The sequence below is a fragment of the Doryrhamphus excisus genome, chromosome 19 (assembly GCF_030265055.1).
Source record: "Doryrhamphus excisus isolate RoL2022-K1 chromosome 19, RoL_Dexc_1.0, whole genome shotgun sequence".
In the NCBI taxonomy this organism is placed as follows: Eukaryota; Metazoa; Chordata; class Actinopteri; order Syngnathiformes; family Syngnathidae; genus Doryrhamphus; species Doryrhamphus excisus.
The window spans coordinates 5,693,879-5,713,866 of record NC_080484.1 but is presented as its reverse complement, the minus strand read 5'-3'; the positions used below and the strand labels follow the sequence as shown (position 1 = coordinate 5,713,866).

The 19,988-nt window shown below is 42.2% G+C and overlaps 1 protein-coding gene across 7 annotated transcripts in view; it reads right to left on the bottom strand.

Moving 5' to 3' along the window:
• Positions 1–19,988, bottom strand: part of exd3 (exonuclease 3'-5' domain containing 3) — a 62,603-nt gene that overhangs the window by 17,055 nt on the left and 25,560 nt on the right. The window contains exon 19 of one of the 7 annotated variants that reach the window (XM_058056364.1): positions 1,005–1,327. The exons of the other annotated variants lie outside the window; for them this stretch is intronic. Coding sequence (XP_057912347.1) covers positions 1,235–1,327 — 93 coding nt within the window. The 3' untranslated portion in view covers positions 1,005–1,234. Of the gene's footprint in view, positions 1–1,004; positions 1,328–19,988 lie in introns of those variants that run through there. 7 annotated transcript variants of the gene reach the window in all.

Below are 19,988 nucleotides of genomic sequence, written 5' to 3'. Positions count from 1 at the left end.
GCCAAGAAGATGATAGAAGATGTTGGGATCTCTCAAAAAGTCGTTTGAACTACCCCTCCACCCCCCCAAAAAAAACGGTTTGTGCGGTTCAAAAGTGGCTATAATCAACACCAGACTGAAAGTGGAACCAAACACGACTACAAAGCCGTAAACAGAAATGTATCCATATTATTGCGTCCCACCGAGCAAAAACCAAAGTCATCCATCTTGCCGAGATATTTTGGTTGTTTGCGGTCCATGTGGCGGTCATCTACGGCCATGCCTTTCTAATATATCCAATGAGCTGAAAAGTTAAGACTTTCACATGAAAATCCAGCACAGTCGGTATTGCGCTCCAGCAGGAAGCCGAGGCAAGCAGCGCGGCCACCTTTCCCACCGCATCCTGAGGGGATCTGGCCAGCGTCTGACGTAATTAGCAGCCCCGTTAACTAACCACTACCACCTGACAGCAACCTGAACTTGGACCACAGCGGAGCTTGTCTGGGCTTGACATCACACACTCCTTCCTCTTGACTCAGACGCACGCATATACGCTGCAGAGTCACGCCGCAGATGGAAAAACAAACATGTAACGACCTTTTCCCATTTTCCCAGAGGTGAACATTGTCTAGCTGTGGTACAAAAAGCATGAGCAGCTAAATCCTGCATGCCGTGTCCATCCGTGATCCGCCTAGCGTTCAATCACCTCTATACTTAATGACAGTGGAGCGTTTATTTTCACTTCAATGGTGACAGCTTTCCTTTTCTTTGGTGCACCAACACTTGGAAGACATGAACATGAACATCCACCCGGCACAAACTCAAATAAAAAAAAAAATCAGTAAAAATTAGTATTAAATAAATAAATAGATAAAAATAATAAATTAATTTTATTAATAATAACAATAATTAAATAAAAAAATTTAATTAAAAATAACAATAATAAAACTATTGAAACAAATAATAATTATGAAAAGAACTACTATAAGTATAAAAACTGACAGATTTAAGAGTTCATTTCATTCTTGGCTGCATGGTAGATGAGTGGTTAGCATGCAGGCCACACAGTTAGGAGACCTGGGTTTGATTCCCCCCTCTGGCATTTTTTTTTCGGGGCAGTTTGCATGTTCTCCCCGTGCATGCGTGGGTTTTCTCCGGGTACTCCGGTTTCCTCCCACATTCCAAAAACATGCTAGGTTAATTAGCGACTCCAAATTGTCCATAGCAATGAATGTGAGTGTGAATGGTTGTTTGTCTATATGTGCCCTGTGATTGGCTGGCCACCAGTCCAAGGTGTACCCTGCCTCTCGCCCCAAGACAGCTGGGATAGGCTCCAGTACCCCCGACCCTGGTGAGGATAAGAGGTAGAGAATGAATGAATGAATAAATAATAAAACTATTAAAACAAATAATAATTATGAAAAGAACTACTATAAGTATAAAAACTGACTGACACTTTGAGGAATGTAAACTATAAAACAGGAGACCTGGGTTCGATTCCGCACTCTGGCATTTTTTTTTCGGGGCGGTTTGCATGTTCTCCCCGTGCATGCGTGGGTTTTCTGCGGGTACTCCGGTTTCCTCCCACATTCCAAAAACATGCTAGGTTAATTAGCGACTCCAAATTGTCCATAGGTATTGGGGAATTGGGGAAAGGAATATTCCACCCCTGTGAATCCGATCGTAAGTTCATTCGGATTGGCACTTTTCTTTCGGAATGAGGTGTATACAAAGGTTACATTCTTTCCGTTTGAGCAAATAAACCAAATGCAATTGGAATATTTGGGTCCATGTATACGTGGCTAGTGTTTCTCTTTTTAGAACACACAAAAAAGGGAAAGACGTGTGTTGATGTTTCAACATATGGATGGTGAATGTTCAGTTTTCACTAGGGGCAACTGATTTGCCCCATTTTCACCCTTTTAGTGAGCAGCATTCCAGGAGTAGAGGCGTTACCGCTGGCCTTTTGTGCACAACAGTCATTATGTAGTTTCTCTTGCTAACTTGTTTTCCTCATCTTGGTCCCTAATTCCCATTTATTGGAGCTCAAGGGTTAATGAAGAAGCTAACGGTCCACCGTAGGCGCACCAATCGCGCTAATGCTCTCCCTCGCCTTGGCACCGTCACTTCATTCTGTTTTCTCTCCACTCAACCTTCAACCCCAACCTCTCTTGCTCCCTCTCTCCAACTGAACCGATGCTGTCCTCCCTCGCTCGCTCGTTCGCTCGCTGTGCCTCTCTTCAAGCTTCATCTACCCCCTTCCAGGGTTCCCCTTCAATCTCCCTCGCCACTTCTCTCTTGGTTGTCTCTCACCTCTAACCCCCTCCTTTCTCTACTTCTCTGAGCGCTCTCTTTCTTCCCCCTTCAGACGCCAACCAGATAGTTGAAGCCAGTCCGAAGACGGGAAAAAAACGTGTGCTGAAAAGGTCCATTGGACAATGCCGCTCGCTCAGCAATGTGTTTTTAAGGAGGGATAAAAAAAAACAAAAAAAACATAAAAAGCTGGATTAGACAACCGCCTGGTCCTCCATTGATGGGCTGCTTCTGACACTATGGGTAAAAATGAAAAACAAGCACAGTGATGACATGCAACACTCATCGCCATCGAATATCAACAACAAAGAGTTGCTGATTGGGTGAGGGACAGTTTAGGCCCCGTTCATACAGAAACATTTTTTGTTTTTCACCGTTTCAACTTTGCCACCTCAGTTACATGAAAACCAAAAGGTACAAAAACCGGGGCAAGTTTTCATAGGAATAAATCTTATTACTATGTTCCTGACAGCAAAAATATGAAAAAAGTATAGTCGTATATAAAGAAAACAATCCAAAATAATATAAATGAGGAATGAATGGAACTTATTGTTGATGGAATTCAACGCTTATCCTTATTAGGGTCATGGGGGTATGCTGGAACCTATCCCAGCAGACTTCAGGTTGAGAGGTGGGGTACACCCTGGACTGGTGGCCAGCCAATCACAGGGCACATATAAACAAACAACCATTCCCACCCACATTCATACCTATGGACAAGTTAACATTATATGCATAATTTTGGAATGTGGGAAGAAATCAGAGTCCGTGGAAAAAACCCACCCACACACAGGAAGAAAAAGCAAACTATACACGGAGATGCCCAAATGGAGATATCAACCCAGCTCTCTTGACTGTGTGGCCAACATGCAAAGCTAAGCTAGCACTAAGCTACTGTGCCTTGTAATACTTATCCCACTAGGCCAACAAGCTAAAACTCAAATCTGAAGTCCTGATATTACTTCCTGTCTGCCACCCATTCTGGTCCCCTACAAGTGGAACTGCCTTACATTATTTTCTCCTATTACTGTATGTCCAATAAATTGGGTATTATAAATGTAAATACAGTAAACCCCAAATATATCGGATTCAATTGTTCCAACTGGTTTTGTCCGATATAAGCGAAATCCGTTATATGCGTATACCGGAAAATGTCCGTTTTACGCATATATTGGATTTATATCCGGTATATGCATAAATCGGATTTTATCCGTTGTAAAATGTGTGTGTTTCCAATGTACCTGGACGCGCAGGCAACGCTGCAAACGCTGCAAATGACGTCGTATAGCGGCCTGTCACGATTCGGCGAATCGGAGCGCCACGATGCGGCCATCCGATATATGCAAGGGAAATTTAATGGAAATGCATTGGAACGGGACTGGAGATTTTGTCCGAAATAGGCGAAATCCGTTATAAAAAATCTGATATATGCAATGAATTTTTATTGGAAATGCATTACAGAAAAATTGGTTCTTTTTTATCTGTCCGTTGTGAGCGAATTTCTGATATATCCGAGTCCGATATATCCGAGGTTTACTGTATGACTATGGGGTGCTAGCTCATATCTAGACGACTCTAATAATGTTAAAAAATATATATATTTAAAAGAATGTAAACAGGTTTTACAGTGTATGCCATAACTTTAGTCCTTCCTCATGACATTATGATTGATAGCTTTGCTCGGTGAAAATAAATGCCCTCGCTTTATTAGAAAATAGAATATCCGCAACACATACATATGCTAGTGTTATATTCCGTATGGACTGATCAACTAAAGAAAAAAACTGTCTCTGTGTGGATTAGGGCCTTAAAAAAACGAAACTCGGATGCCTGTTTTGGTGAACATGCAAGTCTTTGTTTTGTGTGCATGCAACAGCTAGCGCACATGCAACCGTTACTCTTTTGCAGACAGCCTCATTCCACAAATTCCCGCAAATTCGTATCATGGAGAGTACGTGCCAAGTGGAGCAGATATTACGACATCCACCGCTTTCTTCTGACGTGTGCCAACAGCTCTGAAACGGTTGCAACACCCACACACACCAAACTGTCAACCTGTAGCTACATTGGCGTGCACGCACACACACACACACACACACAGGGGTGTCTTCAGATTCAGACCCTGTAGTGTGCCTCACTTTGACCTTTTTTATCAACGTATGTTCCTGACGCAGAGGAATGCTGGGAATGTTATTGGAATGCAGAGCGTTTCATCCAAGACTGTAAATACTGACAACACTGGCAACCACATGGAGATCCGATTGAACAAAAAAACAAGACTGGAGACCTTTAAATGGGTTTGACATTGTCCCAGTACACTCCTGATCCAAATTCTGTCCATACACAGACCCATCCTCGGGCCAAATGAAGGTTGCGACTGGTGCCAAGTGCAATCCAATCATACGGCATCTGGGTGGGAAGGCATTTAAAAAGAAAAACAGGTCTTCAAAGGCCATGTCTCGTTCAATTCCACAAAAATTGGTGGTTTGGAATAAGCAGGAGAGCACCAAACATGGGACACTGAAAGATGTAAGAAAGTCAAGAAGATCCCACCTGAGATGTTTTCCACACGACGCAGTGGAGGCGGGGCCATCACTATGAGGGGTGCTTTTTGCTTCAATAGAACAATGGAGCAGTGGAGCGGTGCAGGGGCGTCAAACAACAGGCGGCTATGTGGAGATTTTACAGGGCGCATCCCTCATGGTTTATAAAACGGTGGTCTACTTAGAACCTCCTTAGGATCCAACATTTGTGCAATTTAACAACTGGTGTGAATATTTTAATCAGGAGTCTATGTCAATCAGTTGCTAAGTCCTGCCCCCGTACCCAGCAAAGCCGTCAACCAATCGTCTGTGATTCGGGTAAACAGCTGAAAGCTACAATAAATGTTTTATCGGGCACATTGAGTTGTGCGAGAAATTTCAATCCGGTCCTACTTACGGCATCAAACTTGAGGTTCAATAACAGCGCCGCCGTATGCATTGCATCATGGGGGTCCTCCTCTTCTTCTCACATGCTTTACATACTGTACTTGGAAGGGTACTTGATGACCTTAACCGACCTTTTTATACCTGGAGTTTAGGCTGAAACAAACAGCAGCAACTGATAAGACCACCCCCCCCAAAAAAAAGCCGTTTGTCTCTGTGCCATAAAATATGTGATCAGGTTTCAAGTCAAAGTGCAGCATGCTAAGGAAGGGGTGAGATAAAGGGAAATAAAAGAGGTTAAGGGCTCGGGGTTAAGTGGCAATAATGATGCGGGGTAAGACATCAGTGGGTGTGAGTTCAAAGCCGCATCAAAGCGTCTGGGGGGGGCCTTGCCCATGTCAACAAGACACGTAGGAGGTCGGGATTCAGAGGGGAAGCAGAGAGGAGTATGTATGTATGGGGGTAAAAAAAAAAAAAGGGTGGCAGTGCACCGTAATGAACAAAGACCGCAGGGGAAGTGGGTCGGAGGTGAGAGGTTGGGTAAAATCAGGGGAAGGGGGCTCGCAATGAGGCGGTAGTGTGAATGCGGCCATCGCTGGGGATGATGGAGAGAGTTGTTGTGTCACACACACTCTTTAATTCTACCCTTCCTTCCTTCCTTCCTTCCCTTCTGACGCTTCTCCCACTCGGCGGCTGGCCCCAGCGAATTCCCCAGGGCCGGGGGCAGTCCCCTTTCAGTCTCCAGTGACACAGTAATTAGAAGTGTGGGAACTGAATCCAACCCGCTTTTCTGAGCCCCACCACCCCCCGCTTACACCCGCTGCCCTCCCCATGCGAGCTCGCTCCCATCCTTTCACTTGTCCTTGCCCCGAAAGCAGCCCCAGGCAGCCAGGCCTTCCTCTCAGCTTCCTGTGGCATCTTAGTCACATCACCACACCACGGAACCCCCGGGGTGGACCGCATCATTTAGTTTTATTTTTTTTTTTTAAATTTAAACAAAGGTCAAACAAGATTCCCTATCTAATACCTGGGTGACTTCTCTTCGCTCCTCACTTTGGGGAGCACTTGAAACAGAAAAGTTGGTCTGCACCCCCAGGGGTTTAAATACTGTGGCGGATTAGCCAATAGTTGCATCCAGATGGGAATGGACCACTGGGTGAAAAGGATGTAAACAGACAAGCAGACAAACCACATGACACACCAAACTATAGAAGAAGAAAGAGCATATGCGAATGTGAATATGTCGTCTTTGCTTTCCGAGGCTCATCTAGACTTCTGATGAAGTGGAATGACTTCTGCGAGTCATTTTGACAATAAGACAACAAAATATGTTGACTTACATTTGGGGTCCAGACCTGCAAACCAAAAGGCGTGCATCAGTTTTCACCATTTTCTTGTAAAATCAAAGCTGACTTGTTGTCTGTGCATTTTTCATTGAATGTGGCTGCCAAAATAACCCTCCACGGGGCCAAAGAAAGTTGCAAGTGCCAGCAATTTGATAAAGAAGGCGAGATGATCCGTCCAGTCCTCCTCTGCTCTTTGTCAATGTCACCAGCAAGACTCATCAAAAGTAAAATATTATGTAAAATGCTAATTTATCCATGTCATTCCTCATTTAGAATTATATTGCATTGTTCCCTGCATGTACATTATACTCTAAAACATATTTTTTGTTAATATTTTTGTCTGGCGCGTATTATCTGGATTTGCATGACTTCCTTGGGAAAAAAGCCTTGTTTTGGTTTTGGACCTTTTGAAATGAATCAAAAAGAAAAAGATTTGTCATTTCTGTGTGCTGTCAGTTGTCTGCCAAGTGCGAAATAAAAAGTACCGTATTTTCTGGACTATAAGTCGCACAATGCCAAAAATGCATAATTAGGTAGAAAAAAACATACATAAGTCACACTGGAGTATAAGTCGCATTTTTTGCGGCGACTTGACCAAAACAGACATTACGTCCTCTTGGAAGACAAGTTCTAACAATAAAAGAATAGAGAACAGGCTGAATAGGTGTAAGATATGCTAACACAATGCTTATTCAGCTACACCAAAAATAAATAAATTATGTAACATATACAGTTTTTTCATTTATAAACCGCTCTGGAGTATAAGTCGCACAATGTCAAAAATGCATAATTAGGTAGAAAAAAACATACATAAGTCCCACTGGAGTATAAGTCGCATTTTTTGCGGCTACTTGACCAAAACCGACATTAAAATGACAAAAACATTTGAGGTCATGAAATCAGTTACCATCGTTAATGCGCTATTTTTGACAGCTGTACTTTTAAGTCAAACCAAGCAAATGAAATTTGAAAAAAAATATATATTTGTGATATACCGTATTTTCTGGACTATAAGTCGCTCCGGAGTATAAGTCGCACAATGCCAAAAATGCATAATTAGGTAGAAAAAAACATACATAAGTCGCACTGAAGTAGAAGTCACATTTTTTGCGGGTAATTTATTTTACAAACTATTTGACCAAAACAGACATTACATCCTCTTGGAAGGCGAGTTCTAACAATAAAAGAATAGAGAACATGCTGAATAGGTGTAAGATATGCTAACACAATGGTTAATCAGCTACACCAAAAATAAAAATGAACAGAAAAGGTGTCCAGTGTTTATGTAACATAAACAGTTTTTTTTATTTATAAGTCGCAGGAACAACCAACCTATGAAAAAAAGTGCGACTTATAGTCCGGAAAATATAATATATTTTACAAGGTTTTCATGAAATCCTAAGCTTGTCAAAAAAAAACAAAAACATTTGTTATGGAATATGTGCTTTTTCTATCCTGTAAAGGCTTCACCACAAGTGTGAATGCAGTAGCAAACAATAGAGGAGGTGTTATGATCTAATTTTAACATAGTCAAGCAGCTTAGACATACGGGACGACGGAAACGTGATTGAACCGTAATATTAAGATATGCCTTTATTCATCCCTCACTGGGGAAATTTGTATATATAATTTGAATATAGATCAAAAAATGGAGCGTTGGTCATGTACTGTATTTGGAGAGTCATGGGGCAGAGTCCTCTGTGCCCATGACAATAAATACAAGGTATAAATACTGCTGTAAGCTAGTGATGTGTAAATGAGGCCAAAAAACTGAGCGTCTATCAATGGGAACAAAGGCTAAGATTAATGTTGACCTTACATGATATAATCTCATTATAAGCGAGACTGCATCATCCATATCTAATACACCAGCAAAGGGGGACAAAAAAGCACAGCACCGACTGGTAATTCAATTAAATCTTGTATCGGGGATCTGGAATCCCCCCGTGGGCCACCTGTGATGTTCATGGGAGCTCCACATCAAACTCACTCACACATCGTGAACCTCATACCCCTCCATTCACCCCCACCGTACAGCCATCCTCCGCCACCCCCTTCCTCCACTGCCACAGAGTCCCCGATCCCTTCCAACAGAGCAACGCTGTCTCTACCGCTCTCCGTCAAGCCCACCACCACCGCCCCCTCCCATTCGCTATCTCCGCGCCGATAACCATGGGAACAGCAGCACTGTGGGAACAGGCCACCGAGTTGACCAAAATAGACAGCAAGGAAAATGGAGGGAAAGAAAGAAAGGGTCCAAGGATGTGTGCAAGACGTCCATGGGATCATGCGGACAGACAGGTACTCAGGGCGCTGCTCCCACCGCGTTCAAAGAGGGGACACGCTGATGGGCATGGTGGGACGTGCAACCCTTTCAGCCTCTCAGCCGCACGTTTCTAACGCTAGCAAGTTGACACCCTCGGCCACAAACACCCCCCCCCAAAAGTAGTATCGCACCCGCAACCACACCAAGGGTGACTTTCAGTTCAGAAAGGGGAAGGGTTGGCAGTGTAAGACAAATGGATGGATGTTATGTCGGTGTTTATTTGTGTTTGGTCCATAGGCAATGCTACCGCTCCCCAGAGAGGGTACACAGAAATACTCGCATGCAAACACAAATACTTTTAATGACGCAAGATAAAATACCGGAATTAAGTTCCTATGAGAAACATACAGGGAGGAAATGGGAAAGGATGCAAAAGCGTGTCAGGTTTTTTTTTCTTTCTCTAATTTACCACTCCATGTATATCTTTTGCTATTGTAACATAACAGTCCTATGAATAATCTATTGATAAGCATCCACTTTCAGTACACACTGGTATTTTTGTCCTGTGACCAACGGCTGCACTGTAAATAACAGATGCATAAAGCAATGATCACACCTGCCAACCTTGAAGAAATTTGAGTACTCCTACATACATACTCCTCTCTGATTCCCGTCCGAATCCCGACCTCCTACGTGTCTTGCTGACATGGGCAATGCTCCCCCATATATTTAAAAAATACTAACTAAGCGCTGTTGTAAAAATTAGCTAAAGGACAAAGTGATGTCGGTCTCAAACTGATGACGACAGGAAGGCCACACAAAATCTCAGAGATTTCAGCAATCACTTTCCACTGTGAGGAACGTAATGAGGAAATGGAAGACCGTTGAAGCACCAGAAGTGGTACGCCAGGAAAGACAAAGACGACCCACAGACCACTTCCAAAGAACCGCGTCATGGACTTTCTGTAGATGGTGCCACTGTGCATTGTTCAACAATTACAGGTTATAGGAAGCATCTAGAAGTTGTTCAAACACCCATCGTTTTATTCAGGAAAAGGTGTGTGCAAACTTTTTCGTAGGCTAATTTGACATTTTATTTTTACCAGCTACTAGATCAGGGATTCTCAAATGGTCTCATCCTGTGACCCAAAACCGGCATTAAGTCGTTTTTGTTTGCTAATTATTTGTTTGTCAAATTATTACATTTTTTTAAAATCATAATCAGTTTTCAAATGATTATTAAAATGATGATTATTATATTATGTTGTTGATGTGTGCAGGTCAGAGTAAAGTTATAAAAGAGCGTCAGTCTGCCGTCATAACAGAGGGGCGTGGCTTGACATGATGGGCATGCATTAACGACAATGACAAAAACATTTCAGGTCATGAAATCAGTTACCATCGTTAATGCACTATTTTTGACAGCTGTACTTTTAAGTCAAACCAAGCAAATTAAATTCAAAAAATCTATATTTGTGATATATCGTATTTTCTGGACTATAAGTCGCTCCCGAATATAAGTCGCACAAGGCCAAAAATGCATAATTAGGTAGAAAAAAACATACATAAGTCGCACTGGAGTATAAGTCACATTTTTTGCGGGTAATTTATTTTACAAACTACTTGACCCAAACAGACATTACATCCTCTTGGAAGGCGAGTTCTAACAATAAAAGAATAGAGAACAGGCTGAATAGGTGTAAGATATGCTAACACAATAGTTATTCAGCTACACGAAAAATAAACATAAACAAAAAAGGTCTTTTCATTTATAAGTCGCTCTGGAGTATAAGTCGCAGGAACAGCCAACCTATGAAAACAAGTGTGACTTATAGTCCGGAAAATACGGTATATAAAATGTCAGTTGAAAATCCCTGTACTAGGTAATCCCGCTCTAGATAGATTTTTGCTAAAAGCTTGTAAAATATGACGTCAAGCGGTTTTGGTTGATTTGTTTGGTGCAACCATGTTTGGGTAGATCACATTCCCATTGACCAAACAAACCCTACTAGCTAATGAGTTAGCGCTAATGAGTTCCTTTCAACTAAACTAAACACGTGACAGCGTCTAACTGTCGTTTATTGTGGACTGCCTTTACATGTTTACACATCACATCAATTCTAATTTTTTATCTGAACTCCTTCCTGTCTTTTCTCTTTATCACAATCAGCCACTTATCTCTCCATCCAGCCATCTCTCCGACACCCCACCCTCTCGTCCAGCCCCCTTTTTCCCAGGCCAAACAGCCTGACCTCCCCCGGGCTTCTACCTCTCAGATCCCCGGGGGGTTAAGGGGTATCCCCCTGTGACCATTCCCATCCTGCAAAAGGGCAGCGGCTTTAATCCGACTGTGAGTAACTGAAAAGGAAGCGAGAGGGGCTACTAAGGAATGATCGCCCACAATATCCGGGTCTCCAAAACCTTCTCACGGTGGTGTCCGAGACAAACTCTGTTTACATTTTGAACAACCTGCCCCTCTTATTCCCAAGCAACTTTTATGTCACTGTGTTGGTAATATGATTCTTTAGCCAGGACAGTGCATGATACGCATGAACTCAGAAAGAAAACACCTGAGACAAAACTTTTATGGAATGGTAAAGTTTGAACCTTTAGGCAAATTCCCATTTTTGGCCTTTGGGGCATGTAAAGCGTTTACATGAGGAGTTTTTCTCTTTCCCAAAGACCTTTTTCGAAAACAATGGTATACATGGAAAGGAATATTCCAATCTCTTGTCTACATGCGCCGCTATAATCAAACAGAATAGTAAATGGGGCATGCCCAGTAAAGCGTAAACATCAACATCATATGATACCGCTTTTCTTTCACTTGTTGGAATAACTCCGTATTGCCAGTTTTTCGTTCGCCCAGTCTTGAAATTTAGTTTGGATCAAAAACAAACTTCCGGCAGCAGTCCAGTGCCGATTGCTCGCCTCCATTTTTAAAACCGAAGAACGTCTGGAGCTGTGTGTTACGTCATATCTGAGCATGCGCTGAAAGAACGCAAAATTCAATCTTGCTAATATTTTATAATTAAACTCAGGACATGTTTTATATCAGGGGTCTCAAACTCAATTTACTTGGGGGCCACTAGAGCTCGGGTCTGGGTGAGACTGGGCCGCATCAGGTTTTCCCCCAAAAAAACCCAAAAAACGCATTTATTAAAAACAAAAACATTTAAAAAACTTTGGTTCCAATTTTCTACTAGAAAAGCTCTGATAAAAATTTCTGTTCTCAAATATCTTACTTTTTATTTTTCTACACAAAATAAGATGAAAAATAAATAAACAAATCAAGAATAAAGAAAATCAATCAATCAGTAATAAATAAATAAATATAATAATAATAATAATAATAATAACGGCAAATAATAAAAACTTAAGAAACCACATATAGTTGGTGGGTAGACAAATTATTTTTTTCAGATTAAAATGAACAAAGCATTATTAGAGCCCTGTAGACATGACAAAACACGACTATAGTCACATTTATACTCTTTTTATTTACAACATATTGCGCAACTGCAGGGTCTTGAGACACATGCTAACTTACCACTTCCACACGGATAGGGAGGATAACTATTAACAGTTATTTAACCTTTAACATGAACATTAATCAAACGTAATAATTTTTTCTGGGTACATGATACCATACAGCATCCAAATCAAACTTGCGCGGGCCGCACTAACATTAAACTTTCATATCAAGGCGGGGGCCGCGTGTTTGAGACCCCTGTTTTATATAGATACATATTTTCTTTTTATGAATAAAATATAGAAGTGTTTAGATTCTGTTACACATATGGCGGTTATGCACACGAAAGCTGCTTGCCAAACGCCAATAAACAACAGAAGAAGAAAAACACGACGAAGAAGAATGCACCCTGACAACTTTCCGTTTGAGCGGGTACAAGATACCTCAATCGGATTGGGGAAAGGAATATTCCACCCCTGGGAATCCGATTATATGTTCATTCGGATAGGCACTTTTCTTTCGGAATGAGGTGTATACAAAGGTTACATTCTTTCCGTTTGAGCAAATAAACCGAATGCAATTAGAATATTTGCGTCCATGTATACGTGGCTACTGACACCATCACTGCGGTCCTCTGCAGGTTATTGTTGATGTCACCACAACAGAAGTTGTTTCAGTTTCCTTACAGCTCTAACAATGTTTCTGTCATCAACTGCTGACGTGATCTTCTTGGTATACCTATCTCATTTAGGACACCTTCTAAATGAGAATGTTTCCTTCTTCTTCAGGACATTCCAAATGGTTGCCGTGACAATGACAAATGTTTGTGCCATGCTTCTGATTTTCCAACATCTCTCAAATTCTCGATTTCTTGTTTTCCACCCACGGACAACTCTGATTTTCATGTCCCACCTTAAACATCCAAACAGGCAAAACCTATCCTACCCAATCTGAAACTGACCTATTTATCGGAACAGGACACACCCGGGCAATGATACACATCTGTCAGTCACGTGGGTGGGGTCAAAGAAAAAGGCTAGCTTCTAAAGCCGGGCTCACGCTGACTACGGTGCAGCTTCGGTCTTGAGCCAGCCCAGATTGAATCCGATAGATGGTACATTGCTCCGGAAAATAAAAAGTCAGAGCCCAGATTTCTTCCCATTGTATCTTCGCATAGAGCATACGTAGAGCTGATGTGAGCCAACAACAGGTTTGCGGAATGGGGGTCGCACCAGATTCAGTGTGAGCCCAGGGTAAACTGTGCATCCGATCTCCATGCAAAAACCTGGAAATAAAAACTAAAATGCTTCTCTCATATTCATATTTTGATGTCACACCCAAATGTTTTCAGCACACGGCAAAAATAAAAGGTACTGAAGGACGTCACCATTCCAATACGGTACATGACTTCATATGGACATCTTACTTTGAAAGCTGTGTCAGGATTAGATCACTGGGATGAATACCTATAAAGAAAGAGAATGAACAAAGAAGTACAGCGAAATAAGCAGTTTGGAAGCCGTCACCATACGGACAAGTACCTCTTGCCAGCTTGTAAAGTTGTTTGCGTCCACCAAAATTGGTATATCCCTCAAGCTCCAAGTCTAAAACCTATAATCAGCGTATTCTCTCCCAGAAGCAACATCAACAACACAATAAACAAGCCCCAAAATGGCTTTCAGACAACATTTTGTCGAGTCAAAACATGAGCAAACATGACATGAAAAAGCATGACTGCATGTAGCGGCATGGGAGGGGGGGGCACGCCGATGTATGAAAGCAAACAGCTGTGTGGCATGATGATAATAATAAACCCAAACACCCGAGTTCCCTGCAGAGGAGGCGGTTACGGGTTCCTCCTCATGCAAGCTGCGTGCGGCGCAGGCTGAATGAACTCCAAGTGAGCTGTGGCCATGTAGCGCTGCCACTTGAGTGTGGGAGAATGCGCCATGCTTGGCTAAGCTGCAAAAGACTCCAGATCACATTTCACTATCGCGAGGGAAACCATTATACCATGACCGCAGACAGCGGCAGGACTATCTGGGGAGGGAAATGCATGCCTGTAGAGGATTCTGCAGGTGCTTTTTCAATTACATTCTGTTTAAGGGGTCATTTTCTTGGACATGGGCTTTATGATGCCGGCAAAATTGGCTATTGGCCATTGCAAGATACATAAAATCATGCAAATGAGGTTGGTATTTACAGCTTGAGGGCTGTTTTTTCATAAACTTCCTGTCCATCACTTAATGTGTTCCACATGGGAACTGGGTACACTTCGGTACCGTAACAAATAAGATCTTAATACATCGGAATACCTCTAGTATTCAAGTTAGGGGGGCACGGCTACATATTCAGTTTGATAACGCTTTTGTAGCTTTTTTATATTTCAGTGCATTAACATGCAGTTGCGGGTCCACGTGAATGGGTACCGTTTTTGACAGGGTTGTATGTATGGGAAACTCATTTATTCATTCATTCATTTTCTACTGCTTTCGCGGGGGTTGCTGAAGCCTATCCCAACTGTCTTAGGGCGAGAGGCGGGGTACACCCTGGACTGGTGGCCAGCCACTCACAGGGCACATATACCTATGGACAATTTGGAGTCGCTAATTAACCTAGCTTTTTTTTGGAATGTGGGAGGAAACCGTAGTACCCGGAAAAAACCCACGCATGCACGGGGAGAACATGCAAACTCCACACAGAGATGGCCGAGGGTGGAATTGAAAAGCCTGGTCTCCTAGCTGTGAGGTCTGCGCGCTAACCACTCGACCGCCGTGCCGCCCTGTATGTATGGGAAACGTTTTTTTTTTTTAAATGAGCTTTTAGGAGAATGCCGTGTCAACATAGCCCAAGGATCTGTTTTCTGTGTGGTATCGCTGGCATTACTTGACCTCGGCTTTGTTATTATGCAGCGTCGATGTCCGCCTTCCCTTAGGAGACTATTTAGAAGCAGAGGGCAATCACTCACAGCGGCAGTTTGGCCATGCAGCTACTGTGCTCTGCAAAACATGAGAAACTTCCTCTCTTTCTGTGTGGACGTTTGGAGGGGGGAGGGGGGGGCATCGGTAAGTGGTTCCCTTCTACCCGAGCCGCAGGGGGAAAGTAGACCCCTCTCAAGTGCCTCTCGGCTTCCCCCGCCTCCCCCTGTGAGCTAACAGTCAGACAGAGAAGCTAGCGCACACACACACACACACACACACACTCACTCACTGTGGTTTCTCCTCTGGAGGGGAACATAAACAGGGCTGTCTGTCTGCGAGCGCACAGCTAGTTCTCATGACATCACCACCCGTCAGGAATGCACCGCTTTGCCCTGTCGAAACCCCTTCACCGGCCGGGAACTCACATGCACCGACACACACACACATGCACAAAAGCACATGCGGAATGATTAATGTGCCACCACACACACACCGAGAAATGTATAGTGTACACAACACGCACCCAAATGGCATTTGAGTTATTTGCTCCCATCTTGCATTCCTTCCTCCTTAGCTATAATTCATCATCAACTTCCTCTGCATCACTTCCCTTATCGCAAGCCCTAGAATTGATCAACACTGCACAGATATAATATACATGAATCAGAGGGCTGGGGACCACACACACACTGACCACATACGACCTGTCAGACTTTCATCAAGAGAGGCGCTTGGTGAGTTATTTTGTTCGAACATTTCTGGGCTTTTGTGCAAACGTTTTCTTGATAAACTTGGCGAGTTGTGTTGCCTTGTTCCCTCTAACGGGACGTCATTCCTGCACTTTCATCAGGATTTCAACAACAACGGATGAATTATTACCATACTTGTTTCTAAGACTATGCTCAATACTCAATACTGTCTGTTAAATCAGCTTTCAAGACCTCATCAGCTGTGTGGGTTTGATTGTTTTTGCAGTGAAGTCAAATCGTTCTTCTATCTATAGTCAGTGTCGGGCACGTTACTTTAAAAAAGTAATTAATTACAGTTACTTCTCAAAAAAAGTAACTGAATTACTCCACTACAAAAGTAGCTAGTTACCTGTAAAAGTAACTATTGCTCCCCTTCACAGCAAAGATGGGTACCATTACAGGGGTTTGCATTTATTGCAGTCAACAGGTGTTTGAGTTGCTCACACAAATGTGGACAAAGTATTTTTTCGGGGGACATAATGTACATTTTACCTTTGACATCAACAAGGTTAAAGTAGTGTCTGTACTTCCATTTGTCTTCTCACTAGAGTTCTCCTCACTCGCCATCTCTCGCTATGCTAACGCACTTTGGACGTGCTCTAAACACCACCCAAGTTGTCTGATTGGCTGAAAACGCACTCTTACTAAACCTTAGCCAATCCTCATTACTTATGTGCTCTAAACCCCCGCCCACCCAAGTTCTCTGATTGGCTGAAGACGCAATTTTACTAAAACCTAAATCCTCATTGCTTATGTGGTTATCTCACCCTTTCCCTTGTCACTCTGCAACACTCTCACACTCTCACTGCACTGCATATTAGTTATAAAGTCTGTGATATATTTTTAAGCAGCTTCAGTAACGTGCAGTAACGGGGTGTCGAAAATGGTAACGGTGTTATACTGACAGTAAAAGTAATTAGTTAGATTACCCGTTACTAAAAAAAAGTGGCTGGGGTTGGTGGTGATTGCACTCAGCTCTCTTCCTTGGCCTTTGGGGAGCGGGATTGGGAATTCTTATGCTGCTGTCCCTTCCTTAAAGTTATAGTTCAGATTTTTTTAACATGAAGTTGTATGACCCCCATAAGCAGTAAATCCCTACTTCGTGTCCTGAGTCGAGTTCTGGTTGGATTTCGGTGCTGAGGAAAGTAGTTCCAGCTTGTTGCTGGGGACAGGTAAGTAAAGAGTTTGGTTTCTCAAAACAATATGGTTGTAAAGCAAAATAGAACGGCCTCACAAATCGCTCGGCGTTATTTTCTCTGCCGTCATATGACTTCGCGCCCGTGTCTTCATTGTTGTGTGCGTGTGTCACGGTGTTTAGATACACGGATGGCGATCACTGCAACGCCAGAGCTGTAGTGGTTCCTTGTAATCCGACATGACAACAAGGAAGTGTCGCCCTATGAATTCCGTGGTTGTCCTGTCACCGACATTGCTATTGGACAGCTTTGGCCGCTTGCCATTGGCTATAAGTGGGAACCAGAGGTGGCTAGGGTGTGTTTCGTGTGTGCAGTGCACCCTTTGGGAGGAGGATTACGTTCCTACACGCCCAGGACAGAGGATGAGACGTGTTTTGAACTATTTACCAGAGCACCAGTTATGTTGATTTAATCAAATGACTACACGGTTTTAACTTCGGAACAATAATAGTTGTTATGAAGTTGTTATGAACAGCTTTTGTGGTCCCTGAATCAGGCCTCGTTATTTTTCAGTTTTGGGCAACTTTACCTTTTTTAAACCTTTGGCACTTTACCAATTACCTTTGTCAACCATTGTTTGGTTCCTTTATCAGATCATACGTATAGCTAATAGCAGGGTCCCCTTAGTCCCCTTAATTAGTAGGGTCCACAATGGCCAATAACATTGAAATATGTCATCAGTATCGGTCGACTTCACTCATGATTGAGCGGTATCGGAATCAGCAGCATACAACCCTGATTGGAGCATCCTTAGTTCGAGGCATATTTTGTTTCAAAGACATTGTATAAGCTTTGATATTATCAATTTGTCATCCAAATTTGAAGTATTTTTTGTAACCTTAACTCAAAAAAGAAGCACTTACACTTTAAGAAATCTAACCAAAGGTGCTTTATTTAACTAATGTGCTTTTCCATGCGCATGCTATCTGTTTTCTTCATCTCCTTACCTCCAAGCATTTGTCAGTCATACAGTCTCTGTCTCTGTGGGTGGAGGCGGGGCCGCTAACATACACACAGTATGTACAGAGGAGTAAAATGTAGTAGAAATTCAATTTGTAGCTTGCTATACATTGTCATACATTTTAAATGGTTTTTCATATTACTTTCAATATATTCAATTTTCGGCCCTTTGAATTGAGATGTGGACTCCTATACAGCAGCTACGCACGATAACCCGCACGGAAAGCTGCACCTATTCCCACTGGATTTCCTCCTTTTAATTTAGTCCACCCACTCGCGCTCGAGAGTACTTCCGGACTACCCCACTTTCTAATTTTATCGGTATAGGAGTTGATAATAAATGAATAAACCCTTTGGGGACATTCCTAAGATGGACTTATCCATGTATGAAAGAGAACCATGTTGCAAAGTCGCTGCGTCCACCTCGCCTGCCCGAGGAGGAGCACTCATTGTCGGACACACAAAAAAAGCTGGTGCCGTGGAGCTCAAAAGGCGAATATGAGGGTGCCTCGTTTACTAAGTGCGAACAATCTTGGCACAACATCGGTAGTGGAAATGTGGTCATTGCACATTTTTTGCAGGATTAACCGTGCTTAAAAACACTTGAGAAGACCCAACGATTGTGATAGAAAAGGCTACCAGCAACTCCATCGGTGAGCACATAATTTGCATACATGCAGGTAAGACGCTCCTTGTATGCGCACTCTATAATGCTACACAGACAACCACTTACTTACACTAAATAAACACTGTGCTAACACGGTGAAATCTTCCACAAAAAAGTCCCATATAAGGAGGTTCCTGTGATGTCACATGGAGCCAATGTTAGAAAAAAACTCGGAAACTGAGCATTCAGAGCCATCCTAACATTTTTTCAGGGCTCACTTCCGAACTCACAAACCTCATTATCTTAAACTTTGGCTTGGTTGAACACGAGAATGTAACATTCAAAATACATTTATAGGTCAGAAAGGTGGAAAAAGCATACTAGGTCTCCTTTAAGAGCGTCTATTTAGCCATTTTCATGGTTTTCTTACATTCGGTATTCTTCCTTTAACATACTTGTAGTGGTACCAGCCATTAAAATTAACAAGAAATTGAAGAAACCAGGTTGCCCTTAATTTCTTCCGATTACTGGATGTAAATCGTTTGCTATGCTTGCAGAGGAATAATAATAAACAAAGAATACTAGACGTGTAAAAGTGTTATTTGTAACTAACTAATAGTGTTATTTCATTTCTACAGGACTCTAATAACATTAAGACTAGTATTTAGAAAGTCATTAGGAGGTTTTCATGCTGTAACTATGAAAATATTCAGTTTAGTAATATTAGATGCTATATCGCGGAAGGTTCTGGGACCAATTAAGAGCGGTAAACGAGAGGCGAGTGCATTACGGAACATACATGCAGGTCTGTTGCTTCTAGGTGTAGGGGTCTCAAACTCAATTTACTTGGGGGCCACTGGAGCTCGGGTCTGGGTGAGACTTGGCTGCATCAGGTTTTCCAAAAAAAAACCCCAAAAAACGCATTTATTAAAAACAAAAAACATTTAAAAACTTCGCTTTGGTTCCAATTTTCTACAAGAAAAGCTCTGATAAAACATTCCACTGTTCTCAAATATCTTAATTTTTATTTTTCTACACAAAATAAGATGAAAAATAAATAAACAAATCAAGAATAAAGAAAATCAATCAAGTGCTAAATAAATAAATATAATAATAATAATAAAACGGCAAATAATAAAAACTTAAGAAACCACATATAGTTGGTGGGTAGACAAATTATTTTTTTCAGATTAAAATGAACAAAGCATTATTAGAGCCCTGTAGACATGACAAAACACGACTATAGTCACAT